Consider the following 25,149-nt stretch of genomic DNA (forward strand, 5'->3'; position numbering starts at 1 on the left):
TTTCCATATCAATATCCATATTAGGTTTTTCCTAGTTACCAAAATTCACGACTTTCCATCCCTTGCATGTTTCCCTCCATTTTCTTGAAAAATAATTGCTTGACAGTTTTGCTGAAATGTCATGATTAGTTTAAAAAAAGAAATAGAGAAAAAAAATCTGTAACAATTACAAAACAAAAGGTTTTAGGCTTTGGAAGTAATTGAGTGCTAGAGGATATAATTTAAAACTGATGATATTTAATCTAATTCATATAAATATCTTTTGTTCCTGAAATATGTCAGTGATTATCTTGGACCTAGTTATGTTTCATGTTTCCAGCAGGTGGGGATAAAAGGTCTCTAGAGATAAAAGCAGTCCCATGTGGGCCATCAAGGGAAAGTTAGACTACAGACTATTCCAGATTCAAGAATTACAGCACATTGTGGAAGTTAGAGTGGACATTATTTTTTTTACATCTTCACAGCTACTTTGCTTTTAATTTAGCTAACTGAAAAGGAACCTTCCCAGAATTACACAAGATGGAAGAGCCAGCCAGTCTGAGAAGTTGGCTCTTTGTCGAGTTGCTTTCTAGTTCTGAGCTCTCTTTAATTTTTGATGAAAACTCTGGAGAGGGGAATTTACGAAACATTGTAAAAGTTTGAGAAACATAAGTGGAGAATTTGGGCAGCCAGTCTTTTCCCTAAGATTTGTGTATCCTTAGTGCTCTTAAAGAAGGCACCGCAGCGCAGCGTCTTTACCAAGAAGTATTAAGAGACTGAGGAGGGAGTGTAGCAAGCAAACAAGTGTGCTGTCATCAAGTGTCAGTTATTTCTATTGGGTACAGTTCTGTGCTTTTAATGATTTGAATCATGTAATATCTTTATAGCATAGTTTTTGCCTGAGAGGCCTGCGTGAAGGTAAGACCCAGAGATAATTAAACTGTTTTAACGCTATGAATGTAGTCACAGAACACCAGGACTTCTTGGAAAACACACGTCTGCCAGAGAAATGTGCAGCCTTCTTCAGAGGTCAATTTGTCACTGAGATGTTTTCTTTTCATCATTATTATTCCTGTATTTCATTGCTAATGCAGTTTTTTGGTGAGGTCCAAAAGTCCCTCCCCATCTACTTTGATACTCTGTTTTTAGGTATTTTATTGTGTTTTTATGTAATTTTTGTATTTTTTGGTAAAGGCAATGTATAGTTGCTTAATTTTGCAGTATTGATTTTTTTTTCAAGGAAATACGTGTTTTCAGAAAAGTACCTCTGATTTTTCCCTGCTTTTCTTCTGGTCTCAGTGTTGTGTTTTTGTGGCAAGAAAAATCCAGGCAGGCTTTTTTTTTTCAGTTTGAAATCTCAGAGCACTTTGTCATGTTTGGGGGAAGAGGTTAACGTCCTGAAACACTGCTGTGTTTTATTGGCAGTAAATGTTTTTACTCACTGGTGAAAAGTTTGTAAATAGGCACTGTTTAAGGACACAAAGAGATAATAAGTACTCAGACTTCTCCCTTCAAATGCTCTATACCTAGGAAAATGCATTGGTGATCTCAGCCCTCTGAACAATGGTTGGGATCACAAAACCACTACTCATCATTCAGCCTGCCTGGCATAATTAGTGGCTGCAACTCAAAGGAGACTAAGGGGTATTTAAAATAGGGGCAAAAGCTTTTTTTTGTTGTTTATCCCCATTATTCAGAACCAAGACTCTATATATCCCCACAGGCCGGACTTGCTGCTGAATAAGGAGCTGCTTTCTATACCTGTTCTTTAGGTGCAAATATTTCTGTTAATGCGCCGTTTAGCAAGTACTCCATTGAAAGTCTAACAACAAAATCTGCGCATCAGTCTTACGGGAAGCAAAAATTTTCTGTTTGTTTGATAAGGGCAAGGAGTGCTGAGCCATCACTGCGGTCTGCATTTGATCATGGCGGAACACATGAATGGCTGTCATTGAAGACTCCACACAGGGTGAATGGTATATATTACAAAGGGATTTGAGAGGCAGGATTTGGTCAGCATGGTTGACTGGGTAGCACCCACAACTCAGAAGGAATGGGTTTCATTCATTCTTCCATCACTGAATGCTGCCGTGAAAGTAGAACCAAGGCAGATAAAAACTGCTAGTGATGCAAGCACATTAGCATACACATAAACTCCTTCTTTCCATTATTGTAATTAAGAACTGCTCCAGGACACCAAACGGTGAGGTGGTGGCCTGAAACGGTCTCTCTAGAGACCTCTTGCTAAGATTTCCAGTCATTTCCTTTTGGCTCAAAGCAAAAGAACTCATCTGGGTTCTCATTTTCTTGGGCTTTTCTGTGGACTCTGTCTCTGATTGCCCTCAACCTTAAGTTCCTTACAGCTTTGGAAAAGATGGGACGCCATAAACTTTTCTTTTCTTTTAACTTCTTTCTCCTGTATCTTTTCTTATGACTGAGTATTAATTTCATGCTACCCACGTAAGCTTTAGTCTTAGATTCTGCAGCCCCTTTTCATTGTTGGCGCTTTTTTTTTTTTTTGTTTTTTTGAGACAGGGTCTCACTATGCAGTTCAGGTTGGCCTTGAGCTTACTTTGTAACTCTGGCTGGTCTCGAACGCACGATGATTCTCCTGGCTCAGCCTCCCAAGTACTGGGATTACAGGTGTGAGCCACCACGCCCGGCTTGTTGGCCTTCTTTTTTCATCATCTGCATAATTTGAATCTTAACTGTGTTTAGCTGATACAGTATTTGACTAAGTAGAATTTCCAAACTGTCTTAGAGGCATGGATTTCCTAGGCTTTGTTTGATCTCCTCGCTTTGTTGCTGTCTGTAAATCTATGGAATGTTCCATACAAATAGTAATTAACAATAAACACAACAAACACTTAAATATGTCTAAAACAGTTGTCCTGGGATATGTGGTAGTTTTGATTGCTATAACCGATACTGGCGTCTGTTGAGGAGAGACCGTGGATGCTGCTGAATGGTTTATGATGCACCTCACAGCCCTCATAGCAAAGAGTAACCTGGCTCAAAATATCAGTGGGGACATACCTGGGAAACCCTGGTATAAAATGACATTATATTTATTACCCCTTTTCAACTTCACTTCACTTAAAATAGATCTTTTAAATAGTAATGTTAATACTTCCTTTCATTTTACTGGACCCAAGTTCATGGAGTTGCCTACAGTCTAATCTGTTTGCCAGCTGTCTGAATGGCCCCTTTATCTTCATCCTCTCTCAGCTAGGAACTGGGGAAGACTTCTGAGGCAGAGGAGATGGAAGAGGCTTACATCTTCTGTACTGATCAAAGAACTCTTGAGAGGGGTGCGAGCAGAGGACACACAAAGGATAGATCTAGAAAGCACCAGAAGACTTTTATGACATTTTTACAATTCATTTAAAATCCTTCCCCCAACATAATTATTACTGATCACTTCTGTGTATACTTCCCACACCCTTCTGCTGTGAGCCTGACATTTATCGAAACAGCCTCTTGACTTGCATTTCTCCCTCTAGCCTTTCCCACATTGTGAGTCATCTGAGCTGTGGTTCAGGGAAGGCAGGCCTGCCAGTGACTCCTGACTTTCTTAATCTCCCGAAGTATCCCAGGCCCTGTTGCCAGATCACCTCAGCTCACATCCCTGAGACCGGGAAGCCTTTGTTTCCCTTCCTGAAAAATGCATCTGTATGGTCCTCATTTTCATCCCTGTCATCAACACCACCACCACTACAGTCCATCCATCAGGTTTCCCAGAGAATAAAATAAATATTAAAGCACAGTGTAGCGTCAGGCACAAGGACTTTTTTTTCCCTCTCTGGTGCTGGAGAGGAAACCTGGGTCTGCATGCATCCTCAGTAAGTGCTCTACCACTGAGCCACATCCCCAGCACCAAAGCTTTGGTCATTTACATTTTTATCTGTGGATTCTCCTCTGTGCTTTCTTACCTTTTAACTTATTTGATTTTGTCACCTGCAGATTTCAAGTTAGTACAAGTTTGAGCCAACTGCCCTTCATTTTTTCTTGTTAAAATCTTTCTTTTCTCATCTTCAGCAGAATTTCCAGGGTCACCCCCATCCCTCAGCCCAGCCATCTTGCATTTGAGCCAAAGATGGTGTTGGCTTCTTCTCATTTAAATGCTAAAATATTTATTTATAAGTAAGAATGGTCACATATTTGGCTCTTTCTTTCCTCCATGGGTGTGTATATTCATTCCTATTAGAGATTTGTGGTTTTTGTTGCTTAATGTTTTGTAAATTCCTTATATTAGTCTCTACAAAGCCAAATGTGACGCACTCCCTGATAAAAGACACTAGATTATAGGTTTGGATAGGATGCGCTACCTTTCCTTATGGCAAGTTTGAGATTTTGAAACTTAAGACAACTTCAGTACAAGTGCTTTTATGATCAGCTTTAGTGGAAAGTGACCTGACCTCTGGGATTGAGCAATAGATTTTGTAAGTGTCTCCCAGGGTTCCTTGTGTTTGCATTTTAGGGGAAAAGTGGGAAAGAGTATAACTGGTGATTTAATTCAGCAGTTGTTTCCGTGCCCTCCCCAGGAAAACTGGTGTGTGTGTGTGTGTGTATGTGAGGGGCACTGAAAAGAGGGTATAAATTTGTTCTTTAGCTGCTATCATCAAGTTTCAAATATTAGCTTATCTGTTACTTAATTCTGAGAGCTGTAATTAGTGTATTAAAGTTTTCAAAGTGACCATTACTCTTTTTTTGTTAAAAGTAAGATCTACAAAAAATTTTGGTGGAAATGCTTAATTCCTACTATATAAATGTTTGCAAGTCAGCATCTCTGATGTTTCTATAGTTTTAAGGTATTTTAAAGTGTATTTAGGAAAAGTTGAATTTTATAATGCTAGTTATTACCCTTTTTAGGTTGTATATGTTTGTAGGTGTATAATGATGTGATAAATACTATGACCACTTTGAGCACGCAAGAAAGGGAGTGATTTAATGGGTATAGAGTTTCAGTTTTGCAGGGTGAAGTGTTTTGCAGGGGTATTTCTCAAGAGTATAATACACATGACACTTCCAAGTTGTGTGCTTATAAATGTTGAAGATAGCAAATTTTATAATGTTTTCTTCTTGCCACAATTAAGGAAAGGCCCGGTTTTTAATGTAGCATAAATGCGAACCTCACAATGCCCTATTTGTTCAGTTACAGGTAGTGCATGCGGGGCATCTCTTTCTTGTTTGAGATAATGACCAGCAGTCATGTAAGAGGGTGATGGAAATATGTTTTAAGAGATCTTAAGGAGATCGTTTGTATAAGGTGCTTAACCTGCATAGTTTCTGATTTCATCAATGTGAACCATTACTACAGTATAGAATACAGTAAAATGAACAACATAGGATGAAACAATGACATCTATTTTATATCTTGATGAAATGATCAAGCTAATAAATAGAACACATTTACTATGTTTTATATAAATGACTCATTATCTTCAGTGACCGGAAGTAATAATGGTAGTAGTTTGTCAATGTAAATTAATATGCATTTTAAATTCACTACTTATTCCCAATTCTTATGTCTTCATATTTAATGTTATCTTCTTTCATGTATCATTTTAACTATACTTTCTTTGTTTGTTTGTTTTTCTTCTGGTACCAGGAATCAAACTCACGACCTTATGCTTGCCAGGCAGGCACTTTGCTGCTGAGCTAAATCCTGAGCCCTTAACTATACTTTCTAATGGAATTATTCTCATACATTCTCATTGGCTGAAGTGTGTTGATGTGGTTTGTAGAATTACATATACTAAATGCATAAGGAAGAAAAAGTACCACCAAAGCTCAGTTCTACCTCAACAAGAGTTTTATGTTTTTGTTTGCTTTTACCACATATTTTTCAGCTATGTTTCTTTGTTTCAAGTACTAATAGTTATTGTTGCGCCGTGTGTGCTTATTTTAAATGAATACCAGGTGGTAGAGAAATAGTCAAACAAAAACTATGATGAAGACATTTAAATTTTTGATATAATGAATGTGATTCTTTTGGAAAAGAATGTTCTGCTAACATGTTATCTTTAGACATTTCTAGTTTTAAAGGCTTGAGAATTTTTGTGTAGCTTCAAAACTATATAATTGGGACTTTCTGAAATTTTCACAGTATTGTAGCATTGTGACACTGTGCCGAGCAGAGATGAAAGTAGGTAAGATTTTTATGCCTGTTTTTAAGGCGTGCGGGCGAGGGAAGGCAGGGAATCCTGGTAGTAATTTTCACCCTCTGTCCAGCCGCCTTACATTCTACTCAATCTTAGAGAGGTAGGTCACTTTCTCATAATTACAGTTTTGGGCTCTTTGAACATGTTGAATTCTTACTTAATGTATTGATTTTTAAATATAATTATAAGGTGAATTTAATTTGGTGTATGTGTTTGGAACATGTGGTATTCCTTGGCAAATCCTCCCTTAAATTATATGCTTGTACATGTATTAAAGTGTAGGAAATTATTGTTTTACTTGTAACATACTCAAGGTGCATTTCAATAAATATAAAGGAATACCCTGAGGCAAGGGAACAGTGAGATCAAAAGCTTACTGTATTTTTAGATGGTTGTTCTATTAAGGTTGCTTATTAATTTAAGGATTTATTTTTTGGTGGGTAAAATAACTAGGAAGTAGATCCTGTGTGTGTGTGTGTGTGTGTGTGTGTGTGTGTGTGTGTTCATTTTCTTTCTTTTTGTCTGTACCCTGTCCTTTCCCACTTTCTCCTCCCATCTTTTTGTTTTCTATGCTAGTGGGCTTTAATAGACTCCCTGAAAACAGTTGAGCCCCTACTTTACTCTGGGGACAGATTTCAAAGAAAAGAGTGTTATTTTAACTCTTTCATTAGTAAAGGGGGTTGAAAGCCAAATACATAACACATCAACAGAAAATGGTCAAAATTTCTAAGCTCCTCATCTCCCTCAAATCTCCAGGATTCTGTACATAACTGTGAAAGGAGATCATACGTAGTGATACTATGTCAGAATGTGATCACCACTGCTGAGGAGACAGAAATCTTTTAACAGTTGCCTTTAAGGAACTGTAAATTTCAACAATTATTCAGTCCATTGCTTCCAGCACCTTTTGTTGGCTTATTAGTGTATAGAACAGCAGGGTTGTAACAGGAGGAAGAGCCTGTGCATTTTAATTAGCTCCAAAGACAGTGTGAGATAAAAGCTGGGATTTCTGCCTCATTTTTTATTTCACATTGGTTGATTAAGGATGCTATTGTAGGCTGAGCTGGTTTGACCTAATCTCAGTGACCACCCATTTATGGAAGGAGAATGGCAAAAACTTGCTCTAGTTTTCTGAATGGGATTAGGAAAGCACTAATTAGCAAACCCTGAAAGCCATCAGGCATGGATAGGAACGCAGCACCCATCCATAAGAAACAAATGCAGTCTGGGGAAACATTCACCAATTGAACCAATTAATGCTTGCATATATTAGGCACTTGGTGATGTGTTTTCCGTTTCTAATTACTTAACCATGAATAAGAGCCTGATGTTCCTCAAGCTGTACTTGTTGATTAAATAAATACTTCTGGCCTGAAGAGAGATGTCAGAACTTGAAGAATACTAATGTTGATAAAGAGGTTTGTAAATAGTTGGAGAATAGGTTCGAGCTGCGTTTGACCTGGGGCTCAGGGGAAGGTGGCCGGGAATACAGTCTGCAGAACTTTCAGGTTAACTCTTTCTGCTTAAGTGCAGTCAGATTTTAATTATTGACCAGCAAAATGATGTATTTTGGAACCATGCAGCCCTTTAATTCTGTCTTATGTACCTGCTTCTAATTGTGCAGAATATTACGGAAAAAGTACAGGCTGTGGAAAGAGCAGAATGAGACCCAGATGTGTATTCCTGTGCATGTGTAATTTGCGGGACATTAGGGAGGGCACTTCCTATCTTTGTATCTCAGACTCTCTACCTTCACAAAGAAGATAATATCTGTTTTATAACATGTTGTGTGAACATGTTTTTATTTATTATAACATAAAAACAATGTGTGTAATGTCATGGGTTGTACATGACATTCAATAAGGATCTCCAAAGTGTTTTTTTCCATTACTATTAATACCACTGCTGTTATTTCTCATCATTTCAAGCAAATGCAAAGCAGCAGTATATGAAGAAATGAAAACAGAAGACCTCTAGTCTTAAAATTTAACTTAAAAAAAAAAAGGCATAGGCATATGTGCTCAAATGAAACTGAGAGTTGCACATTGATACTTTTTATTCATCCTTTATTTTCTACCTTGGTAAATTGGATTAGCTACTAGGTGGAAGTGTATATCTTTGTTAATTTTGTATTGTGAATATATAGGTCACTTATAAATAGATTTATAAATCTAATATATTAGATACACCTCACCAACTACCAGTGCCGTGCTCTTGGACCTCCCTGCCTTAGGGACCATGAGCTAATGAAATTTGTATTTTTAAACAAGTATATACCAGATTCAGTCAGTTCACTTGGTGACAGTTTTTGAAATCTGTAGAACTACAGTGAATGTAAGACATGGGCAATAAGAATAACATAAGATTCTGAGGATGCATATGGTTTTGGATAAGGACTTAACATTCTATGAATTTTGAATATTTATATGGAAAATTCTTTTAGTGTATCTGAATCAATTAATATAATTTAATAATGACATCTAAGAAGACAAAATGCTTTGCTATTTATTTTTAAGCATTACCAACATACATATTACCACTATACATATACAATATACACAAATTGTGTTTAGTATATGTATAGGTAATATTCGAAGGTCATAGAATGTTAAGTCTTTCCTTCCAGTGCAGAACTAGGAGCACCTAGGTCAGGTCCTGAACGATTGTAAGGACTAGTGTATGAGTTTCATAAGTTCACCAGTAGGGTTTGGAACCCCTGCTGTGAGAGGCCAACACTGGAGGTGTATTTCTGAGTATGTCAGAAGAGTTTTCTTTTTTCTTGGTTAGTTTCTTTTACACTTTCCTGTATTTCTTTTCAATGTAGCTTGTGTGATATATTTTTTAAAAATAGAGACTTATTGAACCAAATGTTTTGTGGGATTGTTATGGATAAAAGAGGAAAATGTAAAAATTACTGTTCCTGTGGGTGTTTTCTTTTTCTTTCCTTTTCTTTTCCGTGCCTGGGATGGAACTGCTGAGGTCACACATGCCAAGCACAGAGTCTATCCCTGAGCTATACCTCTTGCCCTCTGTTCTTGCCTTCAAGAAGCTTAAATTACACTTTGAGTGAAAAAGAATATGAAAAGTTAAATAGTACATGAGTTTTAAATCATTATTCCGTAAAACAAAGAAAAGTGGTTCAAAACTGCACCAAGAAATCTTTTCAAGTCAGAAAAATAGTTTAAGTTAATAATATATCTTGAAGAAGAAAGAGAAAAAAGGAGGGTGGGTGGGAAGGAAAGAGGAACTTTAGGAAGAGGAATGTGCCTGCATAAAGAACAAAGCACTTTGGAATCTCAGTGAGTAATCTGATTTTTCTAGATCAGAGGGGAATTGTGGGAATTGAGGTTTAAAAAGGCACACTGAGGTCAGGTTGCGGAAGGTTTCACCTGACAGCCTAAGTGGTTTGGAATTTATTTTGTAGACAATTGGGAATATTCTGTTTAAATGACCACAGCTATTTTAGAAAAGAAGTGGTTTAATGCACTTCTTTTCTGGGGGAAGGTTGCTAAAGTTCTAGTTGAAGCCTTTTTCCAACTGCAGGAAGAAATTTAAAGACAAAAAGCACTTGGTGTTAGGCAGAGGTTTGATTTCAATTTTGGAAATGTAGTAAGGTATATCTTAGATTTGCTGTAATTCATAAAATTTATGAAGCAATCACATATAAGGGTCTTTAAGAAAGTTTTGGGTAAAGTCAACCTGCTGTTCTTATTCTGTTATGCGAAGATTATCATGTGTGCTTCGATGTTGGACTCTAAGTTTCTTGTGATGCAAAATAGATGCTTATTTGATTACGTTGAGTGAAGAAAGGCGTCCCAAAAGTGTAGATGTACATGTAGTAAAGTACATAAGTACAATTAAATGCTGATGGAAATTTAGAATTAACTGGTTCGGTGGCATATCCTGTGTAATCCCACTACTTAGGAGGCTGAGGCAGGAGGATCAAAAATTTGAAGATAGCCAGGACTACTTAGCCAGTTTAATGTCAGCCTAAACTACATAGTGAGGCCCTATCTCAAAAGACAAACAAATAAACAAAAATGGAGTCAGCCTAGAATTAGAGTAGAACTAGAACTTGGCCAGTGCTGATACAGAGAAATAAAAACGGGCCAGGAGTTCCGTCACAAATGGTGAAGGGATCCGGGGCGGACAGCAAAGCTCAAGGTAAGAATTTTGTGGCTATGTTCCTTAACCAGGAAGCCCTGTAGGGAAGAAGCAGGTTGGTGACCTGGTAAGTCCTGGGAAACAGAAATCTGGAATCCCAAGAGCTCTGTCGGTCAGTTTTGTGTCTCCTGACTCCTAATCATCAAAGCACAAAGACTCACCAAGTAGAGGCAGACTCGGGATAGGCTCCTCACAGGCTGGGCACCAAGGAGTCCAGTGAAACTAGAGAGAGGAGTGTGGCTCTTTCCTTCCCTTTTCCTTTATTCTCTTTGGGAATCAGGACACCACCAAGTTCAAGGTTCATAGTGTAGGGCAGAGATGCATTATCTTCTTGCCATTACTATTACTTTGATCTTTCACTCTTTAATTTAAAACTCTGCATTTTTACTGCAGTAATTCACATGTATGTATTGCGGGCATCTGTGCAGCACTAAATCTATGTTACACCTTAATCTGTGTTATACCTTAATCTGTGTTACACCTTAAACTATGGTACACCTTAATCTACTGTACACCTTAACCTGTGTTACACTTTAATCTGTGGTACACTTTAATCTGTGTTACACCCTAATTTGTGTTACACCTTAATCTTTGTTTCACCTTAATCTATGGTACACTTTATGGTACAATTTAACCTATAGTATACTTTAATCTATGGTACAGTTTAATCTGTGTTATACTTTAACCTGTGTTACACCTTAATTTTTGTTAACTTTAATCTGTTTTACACCTTAATCTGTGTTACACTTTAATCTGTTTTACACCTTAGTCTGTGTTACACTTTAATCTTTGTTACACCTTAATCTATGGTGCACCTTAATCTATGGTATACCTTAATCTAAGGCATACCTTAATTTATAGAACACCTTAATCTATTGTATACTTTAGTCTATGGTATACCTTTCGATCAAATTTTGCATTAATAACACAAAATAAAAAATGCCAAAATTTGGCTAACCTATATATTTCATGCAATTTACTTTAAGTATTTCTTGAAGAATTGTTTTTATGCTACCTTCCATCAGGTGAGGTATTTTCAGGATCAAAGTTGAGTGCTAGGGGAAAAATAGTTTGAAATATCATGTGAATATAGGAGCATAATTACTTTCACCACTTAGGTGCTATGAATTTTTACTGTCTTTTTATATTTGCTGCTGAACATCTTGGGCTATGGAAGAGGTTAGCAAACTCATTTCAAAGTGATTTTATTCAGCCCTGTTCAGCATTTTTTTTATTTTGACATTTAATAGATATATGGGATCTAAAATTTTGAGGTATGAAAAATATTCATCAAAAGCTTACTTGTATATTAGACTCTTGCCTTTTTTTTTCCTCATTGGAAAATTATAGTTAGGAAACTTGTAGCCAAAGTTTGCACTACTAAATAGGGTGTAATCTGGATGCAAATGTCATTCTCTTTATCCATTGTCCCTTCAAAATTCTCCCTGAAGAGGATAGAAAGCATAGTAAATTATCTTTATAAAATCATGGAGAAAATTGTTGTAACAGTTATTTTACCTGATCAAATTTCCTGTAGGTGCAGGCCAAACATGGAAAAGGGGACAGTCTTTCACATGTTTATGATACATTATGAATAAATGAGAATGTTCATTTAAGAGGCTTTTATTATCAAAGCTGGACTGAAAAACACTTAAAATTAAATAAATATCACTGCAATCTCTTGATCTTCCATTGTAGATAAATATGATGAGACTTTTCTAGAACACTTTACTTTTAAAGCTGTTTAAGGTTCTTTGATTCTCAAACAAACTATTTTTCTGCAGGGCCCCATAGCGTGGTCTGATTCCCATGTTAATGAAACTACTAATTTACATTTGAAGGGCCCCAAAGACACCAGAAAAATTACTAATCAAATTGCACTTTCTGGTTCTGATTTAATTTGGTGGCATTAGTAAGCATGATCTTAGGCTCTTGGAGAAGAATTATTGAACACTAACTTTAATTTGACTAAGTATAATCCAATATGAAATTCTACCTTGAGCAACCAAAAATTAAATTATTGTATTTGTATTTGTAAATAGGGACAGACACTTTTTAAGTACACATTTTAGTTACCTTAGGTTATGGATGCTCACATGATATGTCTTAAAAAATAGAAATCCATATTGTTAGTTTAAAGTAGGTAAAAAAATGAAAAATTTAGCAGTTGGGCTTTGATAGGAAAACCATTAGATGTGATCTCTTCACCTGTTAGACCCAGCTGTCCCTTCAGGGATTTGGCTTTTGTGTTCTGAGACCCATTTCTATGAAAATCTAAGGAGGAAACTCTAAACTGCCGGTGACGAGAGTAGCCTATTTTACAAACCGTGCAGTAACCAGGATCAAGTATCAGAGGACAAATTCAAGCCTTTCTCTTTTTTCATATATTCAGTTTGGTGGCATTTCGTAAAACTATCTATCCTTCCATTGCCAAGCTGACTAATCAACTGGTCTGTTGACACCATCTGTCTGAAGAATCCACAGCCGCTGCCATGAGTTTTGGTTCAATTTTCAATAGAAGCACATTCCATCAACTGTCTCATTTTTTTTTTTAGATATTTCCTAAGTCTAAGTTCTGAATCACATTGGAATCTCTCTCTGTCCTTTCTCTCCCTCTTCTCCTTACTGCCTCTCTCTCCATTGTTCAAATAATCATTTAATGTGTTTCATAAGACTTGAGTATTGAGGACATTACGTATACATAAATAGAAATCGTTACATCAGGGATTGGGCCGCAGCTCAGCAGTACAGCATATACCTAGCTAGCCTGCCTTAGGCCCTGGGTTTGATTCCCAGCACACAGAAAACAGGTTTTTTCCATTGGCCCATGTAATGCAGGATGCCTATAGTGTTTGAGAAGAACCAATGTATGGATAACTTAGTCTTTGAAAAACATTCTCTAATGATTCCGTGACTCCTTGAAATTAAAACAGGAAAAGTAATTAAAGAAAAATGCTTTTCATTTGGTGATTATTTGTGGTTTTATTGTGGTAGCTCATCTGTTTAGTCTCCTATATAAATTGCTTTTAGAGCTCAGTTGTACAATATTAATGGTATATTTCCTAAAGATAATACAGTAGACACAACATGTTTTGAGAATGAAATTCCATTTCCAAAAAAATAAATGTGAGTGTATATATATACACTGTGCACACCTCGGCCATTATTATTTGTAGTAGAACAATTTGAGGAACCTAAATGTAAGACATGGCTTTCTCCTTCAAACTAATTAAAGTTGGGAAAAAGGTGCACGTGTGACATTTTATATGGTAATAAGCAATTTGAATGCTAGTTTTGGATGATATGAAGACAGATCAAAGGTGGTGTTTCTTGAAAATAAAAATGACTTCGTTTGCACTGGTCAGACAAAGCTTTATGGAAGAAAAGAAGGTAAGCAGAAACTCGAAGTATTTCGAGAACTAGAATGGTGATAGTATAAAGTTCCTGGCAACATCTTAGTGAAAACACAGTCTAGGCAAGAGAAAGCTGGATTTAACAGGGAAATTCATGTACTAGCTCTACTGGGTCACAAGTGAAAGAAGTCTGCTGAGTGACAAAAGAATTTCATTGACTCAATATGCTCAAGCCACAAAAAACGCATCGGTGCAACCAGACTTAGGGACAAGTGGAACCAACTGACTAAATGCGGCAGCATGTTTTGGTTCCCTATCCTTTGCTGCTTTTTGCATGGTTACTTCGTTTGTCTACTTTAAAGACAAATCTTTTCCATTCAAGAGCAGACATGTTTCTTGGCACCTTACCATGTAATAGCTTTTCCTTGCCAGCTCCAGGTGGGAAAACCCCGGGTAAGGCTTTCACTCGGCCCAGTGTGCATTCCTGCACCAGTAATCAGTGTCCCTAGTCTGGGCACTCTGCTGCAGTGTCTGTGATTAAAGGAATGGGGGAAAGATGTCCCTGGCCAAGGACTCACTCACTGCCACCAAAATATTGTCACCGTGAGCAGTTAATATGGGCTTGAAGAATATTTTGATTTCTTCTTTAACACCTAAAGAGAATGAATGATTTTAATCTTTTAAATTAATTTATGAAGGATATTATATTATGAATGAAATGAAGAATGTTATTCACAGTCAAATATCTTAACAGGATGCTGAGCTTGTAATATGACGCTAGTACTAGGTACGTTGTGTGTTGTTTTGATTTTTGCTTTTGTTCTTGAAATGGAGTTCTTGCTGTGCTGTCCAGCTTTATTTCCAGTTCTTGGGCTCCAGTTCCTGGGCTCATGGGATCCTCCTATCTCAGCCCCTCCGAGGATTGCCACTACAGCTATGTGCCTGGCTATTTCTAGTCATAGTATCAGTACCATAACTGTTACAGTGTAAAATCCTCAAAACAGAAAATCCTTAAGCTATTGAAGGTAAACCTGTAAACCATTTTTCATGTTTATAAAAGAGATGATAGTATGTTTATGCTATATAGCAATGACCTGGTTTTCAAAGCACAAATCTTGAAAGAATTGTCCTGTTTCTTTAGCAGACCTTTAAAGATACACTTTTGACGCTGCTTGGAAAATATTCAAACCAAGCCTTTGTTGATGTAAGAAGTAAAAGGAATTCTAAAAATTGCATTGTGGCTTGAAGTCAGCTGCGTGAGAATTAACTAATACGACCAGTGGCCATGTTCCTTGTATGAGCATTTATTAAAGGAATGAGTTTAATAGCTTTGGCAATATTTTAAAGATTTAAAATGTCAGTGCAGACTATTAGATTTTTTATCTGTTTATGCCAATCTGTTGTTAAAGAAACTCTATCTACTGGCTTTCCAGGCATTTTGGATTTCTGGTGTTAGGCAGGTCTGAGTAGTATCAGGTTCTGGGGGCGGGGGGAGTATTGTCTAGCGTAACTACTCATTGCACGCTTTTCAGTCTAACCCGTGTCCCTGCCTTAGGACCTCCTTTTCTGCGCACTATTGGTTCTCTGTCATTTTTCATATGCTATGTGCTGCTGTTTCTCTGAGCTGTGCTTCAGATCTACCAAGTCAGAAGCCCTGACTGGCTTCTGGACATTTTTATACTAACTTTCTGGGTGATTCTGTTCTGCACCAGATGTAGGAAATGCTTTTGTACCCTTACTTTCATTGTTGCTACATCTGAGAATATAATGACTTAAAAATTAAACTATATCTATATCTACCTATCTCAACAGTAAACACCCATAGGTCCCAAGTATGGCAAGTGTGCTTGCAGGCACATCACCTACATTGAAACCCTAGCTCTTGGGGTGAGGGTATAGAAGGAAAACAACACTTGGCGCTTGCCTAGCATGCAGGCAACTTTGGGTTCCATCCCCAGAACACACACAACACGAACTCTGTTAGTGACTAAGAACCTTTGGTAAGTCTCTTGACTCTGTTGTTAGTTTCCTTATGGTAAATAGGATGAAAAAACATCTGTCTCGGGGCTTAAGATACATTATAACATTTCTGGAAGACAGTTTGTTCATTCCCTCCACAAAGACTTTTGCTTGTTGTAAAAATTACGTTATTAGCTTTGTTATGGTTAGTTCATGTTAGAGATTATTTTACTGTTGAAGTCCATGGATAAGTCATTTGAGCTCCAGACTTCTTAACCTGTTCGATTTTCAGATTTTAGTAGGTGATATTGAAGGAACAAGAATGTACATTATTCTTTAAAATGATTAGGAAATATCACTTTAATGTACCTTAAAAATTGTAGTGGTGGATGTAGTTTGAAATTTGAAGGTTAGGGCTTAATGGTCACGGAGTTGTCTATATCAGTATGGTAGCGCTTGGAGTACAGTCCACGGGCAGAGTGCTTGCTTAGCATGCTTGTACAAGTATGGGGATCTGTCTCCAGCACTGCAAAAAGGAAAACTATTTTTATACACGTTATCATGCCTTGTCATATTATTACTAATCACATGATTCTTTGGCCTGTTTATCTGTTTATCCAAATCAGAGGACAGCAGAAGGAAAATATCTTTAGGTGAGCACACCAGGCACTAGATTTAGTACCATTAGCTATATTATATTTAAGGTATGAAACAGGCAATACCACCAGCTTTCCGAAATCATTAATGCTTGAACTTAGTTCAATTCAAATGCTATTGATCATATGTAAGTGAGTAATAAGAAAAACATTCTATTTTGTTATCATACATTGTACTATTTCTCTTCCGTTATTTTCTCTCCCTGCTCCCATTTTGAGAATTAAAATATAAACTGTCATAATAACTATTTGTACGTTGTTCCCTTTCCTGTGTATATGTAAAAGGAATACATTTTAAACCTGCAAAAGTTTCAAGCGAGAAGCATTTTTATCTTCTTTTTTCATGGAATGCTTCTCCCATAACTCTATGAGTATTTTGCAATGGGCAGCATTTAAGAATAGTAATTTAACTCTGGCTGCAAACACCAAATACTTTAATTACTGTTTATTTTTAATTTATGTGCAATGGAAAATTACACTGGTGTCCATATGATTTTTATATAAAGTAATCATTTTCATGTGTTTCACTTCTGGGTTTTTTTGAAAGGAAAACGTCAGAAAATGTGAGAGTTTAAAATCTCCACATGTGGCTCTGCCCAGTAATCACAATAGGCTGCTGTTCAGTGCAACACATGCACCATTGAATAGATACAGAATGATACTGTGCTTCCCAAGTGGGTTGACTGGGAATGTCCAGGAAGTGGAGTTCGCCATAGGTTTATTTGATTCTACTATGGTAATAGGCATTTCAAATACCCTGATTTAGAGTCAAGATAAAGTATGTATATTCAACCTTACTTTGTTATATCATGTTTCCAACATTCTGTGCCAAGTCATTAGCAATCTAACCAACATGTGATTCAAAATATACTAGGAGAAGAAGTTTGAAGTTGGGTATCTTTCCTGCTGCTGTGTTTGCAGCACTCGCTATACTCTCTCACGTTCTCCTCCATCCTTTATGAATACAGGAACCTGATTTGCTGTATCTGAGCTCAATATTGATAGTAGTTATAATTTAAGTAGCCAGTCAGCTTAGTGAACAAAGCTAGAATTTCACTAATTAAAAAATCATTTATATTGTGTGAGTCACAAATTATCATCTTACACTTTAGGAAAAGTGGACTGGTGAGCAGAAAAGTAGTTATTTCATCGAGCAATGCTTATGTCATATAGATTTTTGATAAACAGTTGGGTCCATTGCCTTTTAAAAAATTCAGATGTTTTCAACTTATTGGAGTAGGGTAAGATAAACTTTAGACATTTACCCAAAATTAGACAGATCATACAGAAAGTGCCCATATATTCTCATATTCCTTTCCTTCTTCTGTAAATATTCGAAGAGAGGAGTGTCCTGGAGATTCACCGTGTTGTGCCTCTTATAAAATTCTTTTTCATTTATCCTTGCAGGTGATGAAATGTAATCTAAAATTTACTGGATTATCATCTGAATGAGACTTATTTGCAATGCAAGAAAGATGCATTGAACATCATTACTATAAAAACGTATACATTTTAAATTGTATCATTGAATTGACTTAGATACTATTCTTCTGAAAGAAGTAAGAATGAAGTTTGGTCAAAATTGATTATTTAGTGTCTTACTAAGGTGTTTTTTAAAGATGAAAGAGTTTACTTTGTCATGTAAAAATCCATTTTTATTTAAAAATTTATTTCTACCATTACCATAATACTACACCCTTTTCATTTTATGATTTGTATGACTCGTACCTATGCATCTTGTTAGTATTCAGGGTCTATGAAGTTGACATATCAAAGTGGTTTGTCTTCAAAGTTAAATCCCATGACATCTCCAAGGAGATAATAAGCAAATCTTGCAGAAAATCTTTTGACACTTTCATAACAGAACTTTAAAAAAAAACTATGTTAAATATGAAACAATTTGATTTCTTACTATCACTTGTTTTTTAGACTTAAAGAGGAAAGTTTTTAGACTTAAAGAGGAAAGTTTTTGGGACTATTTGTTTTAATGTCCAAATGACTGGAAAATTTCTGATATGCTTACATTTAGAAGATTACAAGTAAGTCTCACAGAAATTATGTATGTAATTTTAGCTAGTTTGAAAAACCTGAAATTGTTCGCTGTATGGTTCAGATTGACTCTAATCCAGCATGATAATCCATTTTTTTATTAAATGAAGAATTAAAGATATATATGGTATATCACTATATATGATATATATGATATATATAGTGATATATATGATATATATATCATATATATCACTATATATAGTGATATATATCACTATATATAGTGATATATATATAGTGATATATATAGTGATATATATGATATATATCATATATATCACTATATATGATATATATCATATATAATACTATATATGATATATATATAGTGATATATCATATATTCACTAAATTTAGGATTTGTTTTTCTGGTACTGTGTTTGAACCTAGGGCCTTTGCACTCACCTGTATCCAACCCTCTTTATTATATTTTATTTTGAGACAGGGTCTCACTAAGTCACTATGTTGCCCAGGCTGTTGTTGTTCTCCTGTCTCGGCCTCCAAGAGTCCTGAAATTTCAGGAATGCCCCACTATGCCCAGGTACTAGATTTAGGATTTTAAAAAATTATCATTGTTCCGAGGGATTATTTAATTAAAAAATACTAAAAAAGTTTTGTTCAACCCTAGAGCTGTATAACACCACTGACAGTGTAAAAGCAGGGGTGTAATTTTTCCTAACTGTATGTATCAAAGGTTGCATCTCCAGATGAAGCACATTTCTTCTCCTGAGTCTGGTCCACACTGGAGAGACTTCAGTGCCTAGTTTTCTTCCTTTTGTGGAGAGAATAAAAGTAGTAGGTGTAAGGCATGAGTCTCAAAATGAGATTACAAGGAGGTTATTAAGGTTTTAGTTACAGGAACGAGTCTGGACTTGGCGTTATAGGGACAGGGCTTGATCTAGAGTAGTGAAATGACAGCCCAGGTTCACTGGCGGGGTGTGTGCTGCTGGGAAGCTGGAAGCTGGGAAAGGGTGACCGGGTCATGATGAGGAGCCTGTGAGTCCCATGTCCTCAGATTTCCTCTACCCTAGGGAGGCAATGCTTTGGGCTCTACCTGACCCCAAATCTGCATGTAGGGGTTAAGTGACTTCCAGCAACCATCAACAGAATTGACAGATGGAGTGGATTAAAAGGAAAATAAGTAGAAAAAAACAGTCCCTGGGAAAAGGAAGGGAACTGGATATCTAGCATTCATTACATCTGTGCCAGACCCTCTGTTAGGTACTTCACTTGGCTGTCATAGTAGTTCTATGAGGTAGGATTTTTCATTCCAGTTTTATTTTGTTTTAGAGATGAGGAAATTGAGAACCAGGAAAATGTTGCATAGATTTATATGACAAGTATCAGAATATTGATTTAATGCTGTAGAATTAAAAAAATAAGAATGGTGCAATAATCAAATAAGGTATGCATTTGCTGTGGGGTCCACAGGGGGTCTAAATCCACTGAAGTGGAGCATTTGCCCAAAGAAAGTAGATGATAGTGGTGTTTTATAATGTGAAATAATTTATTTTCCAGTCATTTTTAGAGATGGAGTACTAAACAAATGTTGATACAAGTGTTATTTAGATTAAATCAATATATTCTGAGAATAGAATTCAACTGTTAAGATTCATATGTTCTATAAGAGGAAAGCAGTGACTCCAGTTTGGAATGGAGTAGCAATAGACCAGGTGTTCGCAAGCTTTAATGTGCGTCAGAATCACCGCTGGTGCTTGTTAGAAAGAGACTCTTAAGAGATTTGCCCCAGTAGATCGGAAGCGGGAGCCCCTGACATCTGAATTAGTAATAAGCCACCACCTCTGCAGTTCACTGTGATGCACCCTGCAGTTAGAGGTTCTTGGGTATAAATTCTGAAGTTTATTGTGATGTATACCACTGTTTAGGAGCCATGGGTGCTCGGCATGATGGCATAGGCCTATAATCCCAACACTGCAATGCTGAAGCAGGACCCAGCCTGGGCAACTTGGTGCATCAGTGGACCCTAGCTAAAAAAAAAAAAAAAAAAATTAAGAAGTGCTGGATATGTAGCTCAGTGGAAAGTCCTTGAGTTCAAACCCCAGTAATATACACACATGCGTGTAGGAGCATGCACACACACACACACACACACACACACACACACGCAGCCATAGGAACAAAATGTAATTTTCCTTCTTTCATTCTTTACATAATGACAGATTAGAATGAGTTGCCATATGTAGTAGTTCCCATTGCATGTTCCTATTTAAATTGAGTTAATTAAAATAAAATGAGTGGGTGACCCACACTTGCAATTCCAGCTTCTTCACTACTCCAGGGACTGAGATAGGGGGACGTCAAGTTTGAGACCATTTTAGGCAATTAACGAGACACTGTATCAAAATGCTGGACTTGAACTTGAGGTAATCTTCCTGCCTCAGCCTCTCAAGTGTTGGGATTACAGCTGGGTTGCACCACACCTGGCATTAAAGTTACGTTTTTTTTTAAAAGAAGGGCTAAGGATGGAGCTTGGTGGTAGAGTGATCGCTTAGTATGAATGAGGCCTTACAGATACATACAGAGTCTTCCAAAAAATGTATACACACTCAGCAGTTCACCATACTAATAAATTTCTAGAAGCTAACTGCCACCACTTCAAGTACCTCTTGTCATTGTAGAAGCCAAAGGTAACTTGTATTAATCTCATGATTGTCTCAATATATTTAGCATTAAAATATTTATGCAAGTTTTTCTTTTCCTACATATACATTTTTTCAGTGGACTCTCTATATGCATATATGTGCTTAAAACTTATGACTGATAACTGCTGTATCAGATAGCACATATAATTTTAATCATTATTGCAGAAAGTCTGACAATGCTAGATTAGAAGGTAATAATAATGAAATTTTTATCCTTTACAGTTTTTATAGTATTAGAATAACAATTAAATTTATTCTTATTGAGTATCTATTTATTAAAGTAAGAGCCAATTTTTTTTTATGAAAAGTCTTATGTTAAAATGCTTTAGCAGAGATTTCATGCTTTATTAATTTTTGTTCTCTTTGGAAATGAATAAACATTTGTAAAGAAGAAAAAATACGTAAGTGTCTTGGACTTGTATATACAACAGTAATGATTTTAAACTCCTTCGATGTATACAGGGTTTTCCCACAAAAGAATTTTTTCTCAAAACGTTTCTTACTCTGCTCAAAGAAGTAGTAAGGACCTCAATATCTTATTATTTTATGTAATAATCTTAAAGATCCTGGGTAAAAATGAAACTAAGTAGTCTAAACAACCTCCCTGATTTATCCTACGTTGTAACAGATTGTATTATCAAGAGATTCTAAAATATTCAGAGAATTGAGCATTAAATCTTAAATGTGACCATGTTATTTTGGTAACATCTTCCTAAACTTATTCAGTATAATTTATGATTCAATGTAAATAGTACATAGATTTGATTTTAACTGAAACATAATTTTTTGAAATAGTAGACTAGGGGAATGAGATGAAAATATTTACCTCTGTATTTTTTTCACCTCTGTATTTTTTAATAATTTTGTGCTTCAAGTTTTTTTAAACCTTAGAGTTGATAAGTAATAGTAATAGTTATAAATCATATCAAAAAATGGAAAAATTGGAATTGGTAGTCTTGGTTGCCCTCTGAAAGTCACATAAAAGTTCAAAGTAAGTTGAATGTTGTTTCACATGCCTGTAATGTCAGCACTCTAGGAGGCTGAGGCAGGAGGACTGTAAATTTGAGAACATCCTAGAGAATTTAGCAATTGAGGCAGACCCTGTCTCCGTTCAGTCAGTCAATCAATCAATCAATCAATCACCCTGTCTCCAGTCAGTCAATCAGTCAATCAATCAATCAATCAGTCAGTCAGCCAAACAAAGTGTTGGGGATGTAGCTCAGTGTGAAGGCCCTGGATCCAATCCCCAGCACTTAAACCAAACCAAAACAAACCTAACAGTAACGACCAATCCTTCATCTGGCTTTCTTCTTATCTTTTAGGCACCAGCTCTTAGAGCCTAAGCACCAGTTGTCTGAGCTGTGTAAATTCTTCCAGCATCATGCTCTTGGAATTTTTATTTTTAAATTTATTGTGAAAAAATTTGATGAGTCCATGTTTGCAGTACATAACAATTACTTTCACAGGGGGGAACTGGTGCATGCACTGTGTGTAACACATCTCAATTCTTTTCTTCCCCTTCCCTTCCAGGACCCCTCCTTTTTTGCTTGCAACAGATTCATTTATTTCTCTTGGAAGCCCTTTTAAAGTTGGTTGTTATAATACAGATTAACACGTAGACCGATAGGTCAAAACCCATGCTATTACCTGCGGTGTGCACACCTGTACTATGGAACAGCATCAAAGCCCAGTCCCTTCCATGGCTCTGCATCTTTAATCCTCCTGAATCATTTTTATCATGTTAATTTGCTTCTCAGGATCTTTTAAGAACTTCTGTGCTGCAATAAGCTATAATCCAACATATTTTGAGCATATTTAGAGCTCTAAATTGTGGACAAAGCTTGCATTTTAACTCCTTTTCACTACTAGTCTAGCTGAATCCCTCACACCAACCATGCTGGGCTTCTTGCTCTGACATTATTTTATGTTCTTCTCCTCAGTATCCCATTTGAAACATCCTTCCAACTCATCCTTTCAGTCCACCTCTGTTTATTCTAAGGTTATGAGTTAAACATTTTTCCCAAAAGAATTGGTGGCATCTTCACTGACAGTATCTGTGAATGTGATACTAGTTGGACATCGAGTCTTTGTAAATGATCCAGGCCAGATGCGGCCATTTAGATGGGCCCGGGGCCAATACGAGTGTGTCCTTAGGAAAAGGGGACATGGGACACAAAGGCAGTGATACAGAGAGAGTGCCCTATAAAGATAGAGTTTGGGGTGATGGTATGGCTGTAGCCATGGATCAGCCCACTGTGCCCCCGGGCAAAGGCAGAGCATGGGACAGATTCTCTCTGCCCCCTCCAGAAAACCACACCTGTGGACACCTCCATCTCAGTCCTCCTACCACCGAAACTCTCAGGCAATACACCTCTGTTTTTTAAGACAACCGTTTTGTGGTACTTTGCTGTGGTAGTCCTAGAAAAGGAATACACCTGACATTTGGACTTTAATTTTTTTGCATGAATGTCCTTCTTCAATAATTCTATGACTTTTTCTGTAGAAGGATCCTCTCTTTAGAAAAATTCAAATATGTTCATAAGCACAGACCTTCAAGTAATTTAGTTGTTAAGAACATTTCACCATCTGAAATCATATCCAGCCCTGCTTGTTCAACTAAAAGGGCCTTCTTCCTTCACTAGCATTGTATTCTCTTTTTCTCCTTGGAAAAGTGCTTTCGATACACTATCACGTAATATTTGGGCTTTGAGATTTTCAATATATGTAACCCTTTCAGCTTTGGAAGTTTAATGTTTTTATAATGAATCTGATTATAACATTTTGAAGAGTAAGTTGATTCTTTATATTCACCCTCCCATCACCACATTGTAAGATTTTATGCATATATGGTGTAAAGCATATAATACATGACATACTCTAATATATAATATGTAGTCTGAGGATATCTCATGTACAAATCCCCCAAAACATGACTAGAAGTTACTTCGTGCTCTAAGTGACTTTCAGTGTCAACAGCTATTGCAATTTCTCTTACTAATGTTAATTTCTGCTAAAATATTTTTGAACAGAAAATAATTTGAGCTTCCCCACTGGGTGTGGAATAAGACCAATTCTCCTTTGCTCATCTGTACTGAGTCCAGCCTCAGGTGAACTGTAGGTGTGAAATGATTTAAAATAGAAGGCAGAGCAGGAGCTCTTGCATGGCCACTGTATCCTGTCAGAGTTTTCATTCTCAGTTCTTTACAAATTACTTGAGAGATATGTACAAGTTACTTACATTCTGAAAGGTGTTTTTATTCACCTAAAACAACAGTAGAGAAAAGTATCTGTGTCTCTTGAGATTTGATCATCTTCTGAAACTTTGTAGTTTTCACGTATCTATGCAGACCCAATGATAATTGTTTCTACTGTCAAGAATTCACAGATATTTTGAGACACAACCTCAACCAGCTAAGAACGCCTCATAGCTTTCGTTACGAAATGTTTTACTCCTCAGTTTGTGCGTATGGGACTCAGATCAGGGTCCTGGTTCGCCCCAGATGATATTATTTGTTGTCAACTTTGATCAAGTATTTTCACTCTGGTGATTAGTTATCTTTGTTTGGAAAATCTGAGAGATGACCAACTCATCTGTTCTTATTCCAACTTTAACATGCCATATTAACTTCATTTTTTATGGATGAAAAAATTGACCTATTTAACTGAGGTTGTAGAAAGATGGAAATATATGGGCCTAAATACCAAAGCTCAACTCTTGTGACTGTGAATCTGCCGCCTTCTTTTCCTTGCAGCTACCGTATGGAATCAAAGAATAGCTCACAATGTTTCTTAACTTTAAATTAACTTTTAATTAATTTTGAGGTTTAAAAAGTTCTGCAGGGATCTCAATCTCTGTTCTATAGTACCTATGGACTCTTGAAAAAAGTAGCAGAATTGTCATAATTCAGTTCCTTATCTAAAAATTGTAGGTAATAGCGGCACCTACCTTAAAGTGCTTTGAGGAATGTAACAATTAAAACAGCTAATGAAATTGGACTATAAGCATAGTATTTCCTATATTTTTCATGTTTATATTGGATTTTTGTCTGTGCTTTCTCAGTGAGTAGAAATTCTATTGTATCAATGCTACAAAGCATGAAATCTGGTTGGAAGGGCAGTTTTTTCATATATATATGAAAAAATATAAAATATATATCTT

General features: G+C 36.4%; 1 protein-coding gene across 5 annotated transcripts in view; it reads left to right on the top strand.

Moving 5' to 3' along the window:
- The window catches only part of Robo1 (roundabout guidance receptor 1), an 891,813-nt gene that overhangs the window by 541,216 nt on the left and 325,448 nt on the right, over window positions 1–25,149 (top strand). Inside the window, exon 1 of one of the 5 annotated variants that reach the window (XM_013503707.1) lies at window positions 14,417–14,447. The exons of the other annotated variants lie outside the window; for them this stretch is intronic. Within the exon in view, the coding sequence (XP_013359161.1) occupies window positions 14,432–14,447 (16 nt within the window). The 5' untranslated portion in view covers window positions 14,417–14,431. Of the gene's footprint in view, window positions 1–14,416; window positions 14,448–25,149 lie in introns of those variants that run through there. 5 annotated transcript variants of the gene reach the window in all.

This window comes from Chinchilla lanigera, unplaced genomic scaffold (genome assembly GCF_000276665.1).
Source record: "Chinchilla lanigera isolate Chin_1 unplaced genomic scaffold, ChiLan1.0 scaffold00006, whole genome shotgun sequence".
Lineage (NCBI taxonomy): Eukaryota > Metazoa > Chordata > Mammalia > Rodentia > Chinchillidae > Chinchilla > Chinchilla lanigera.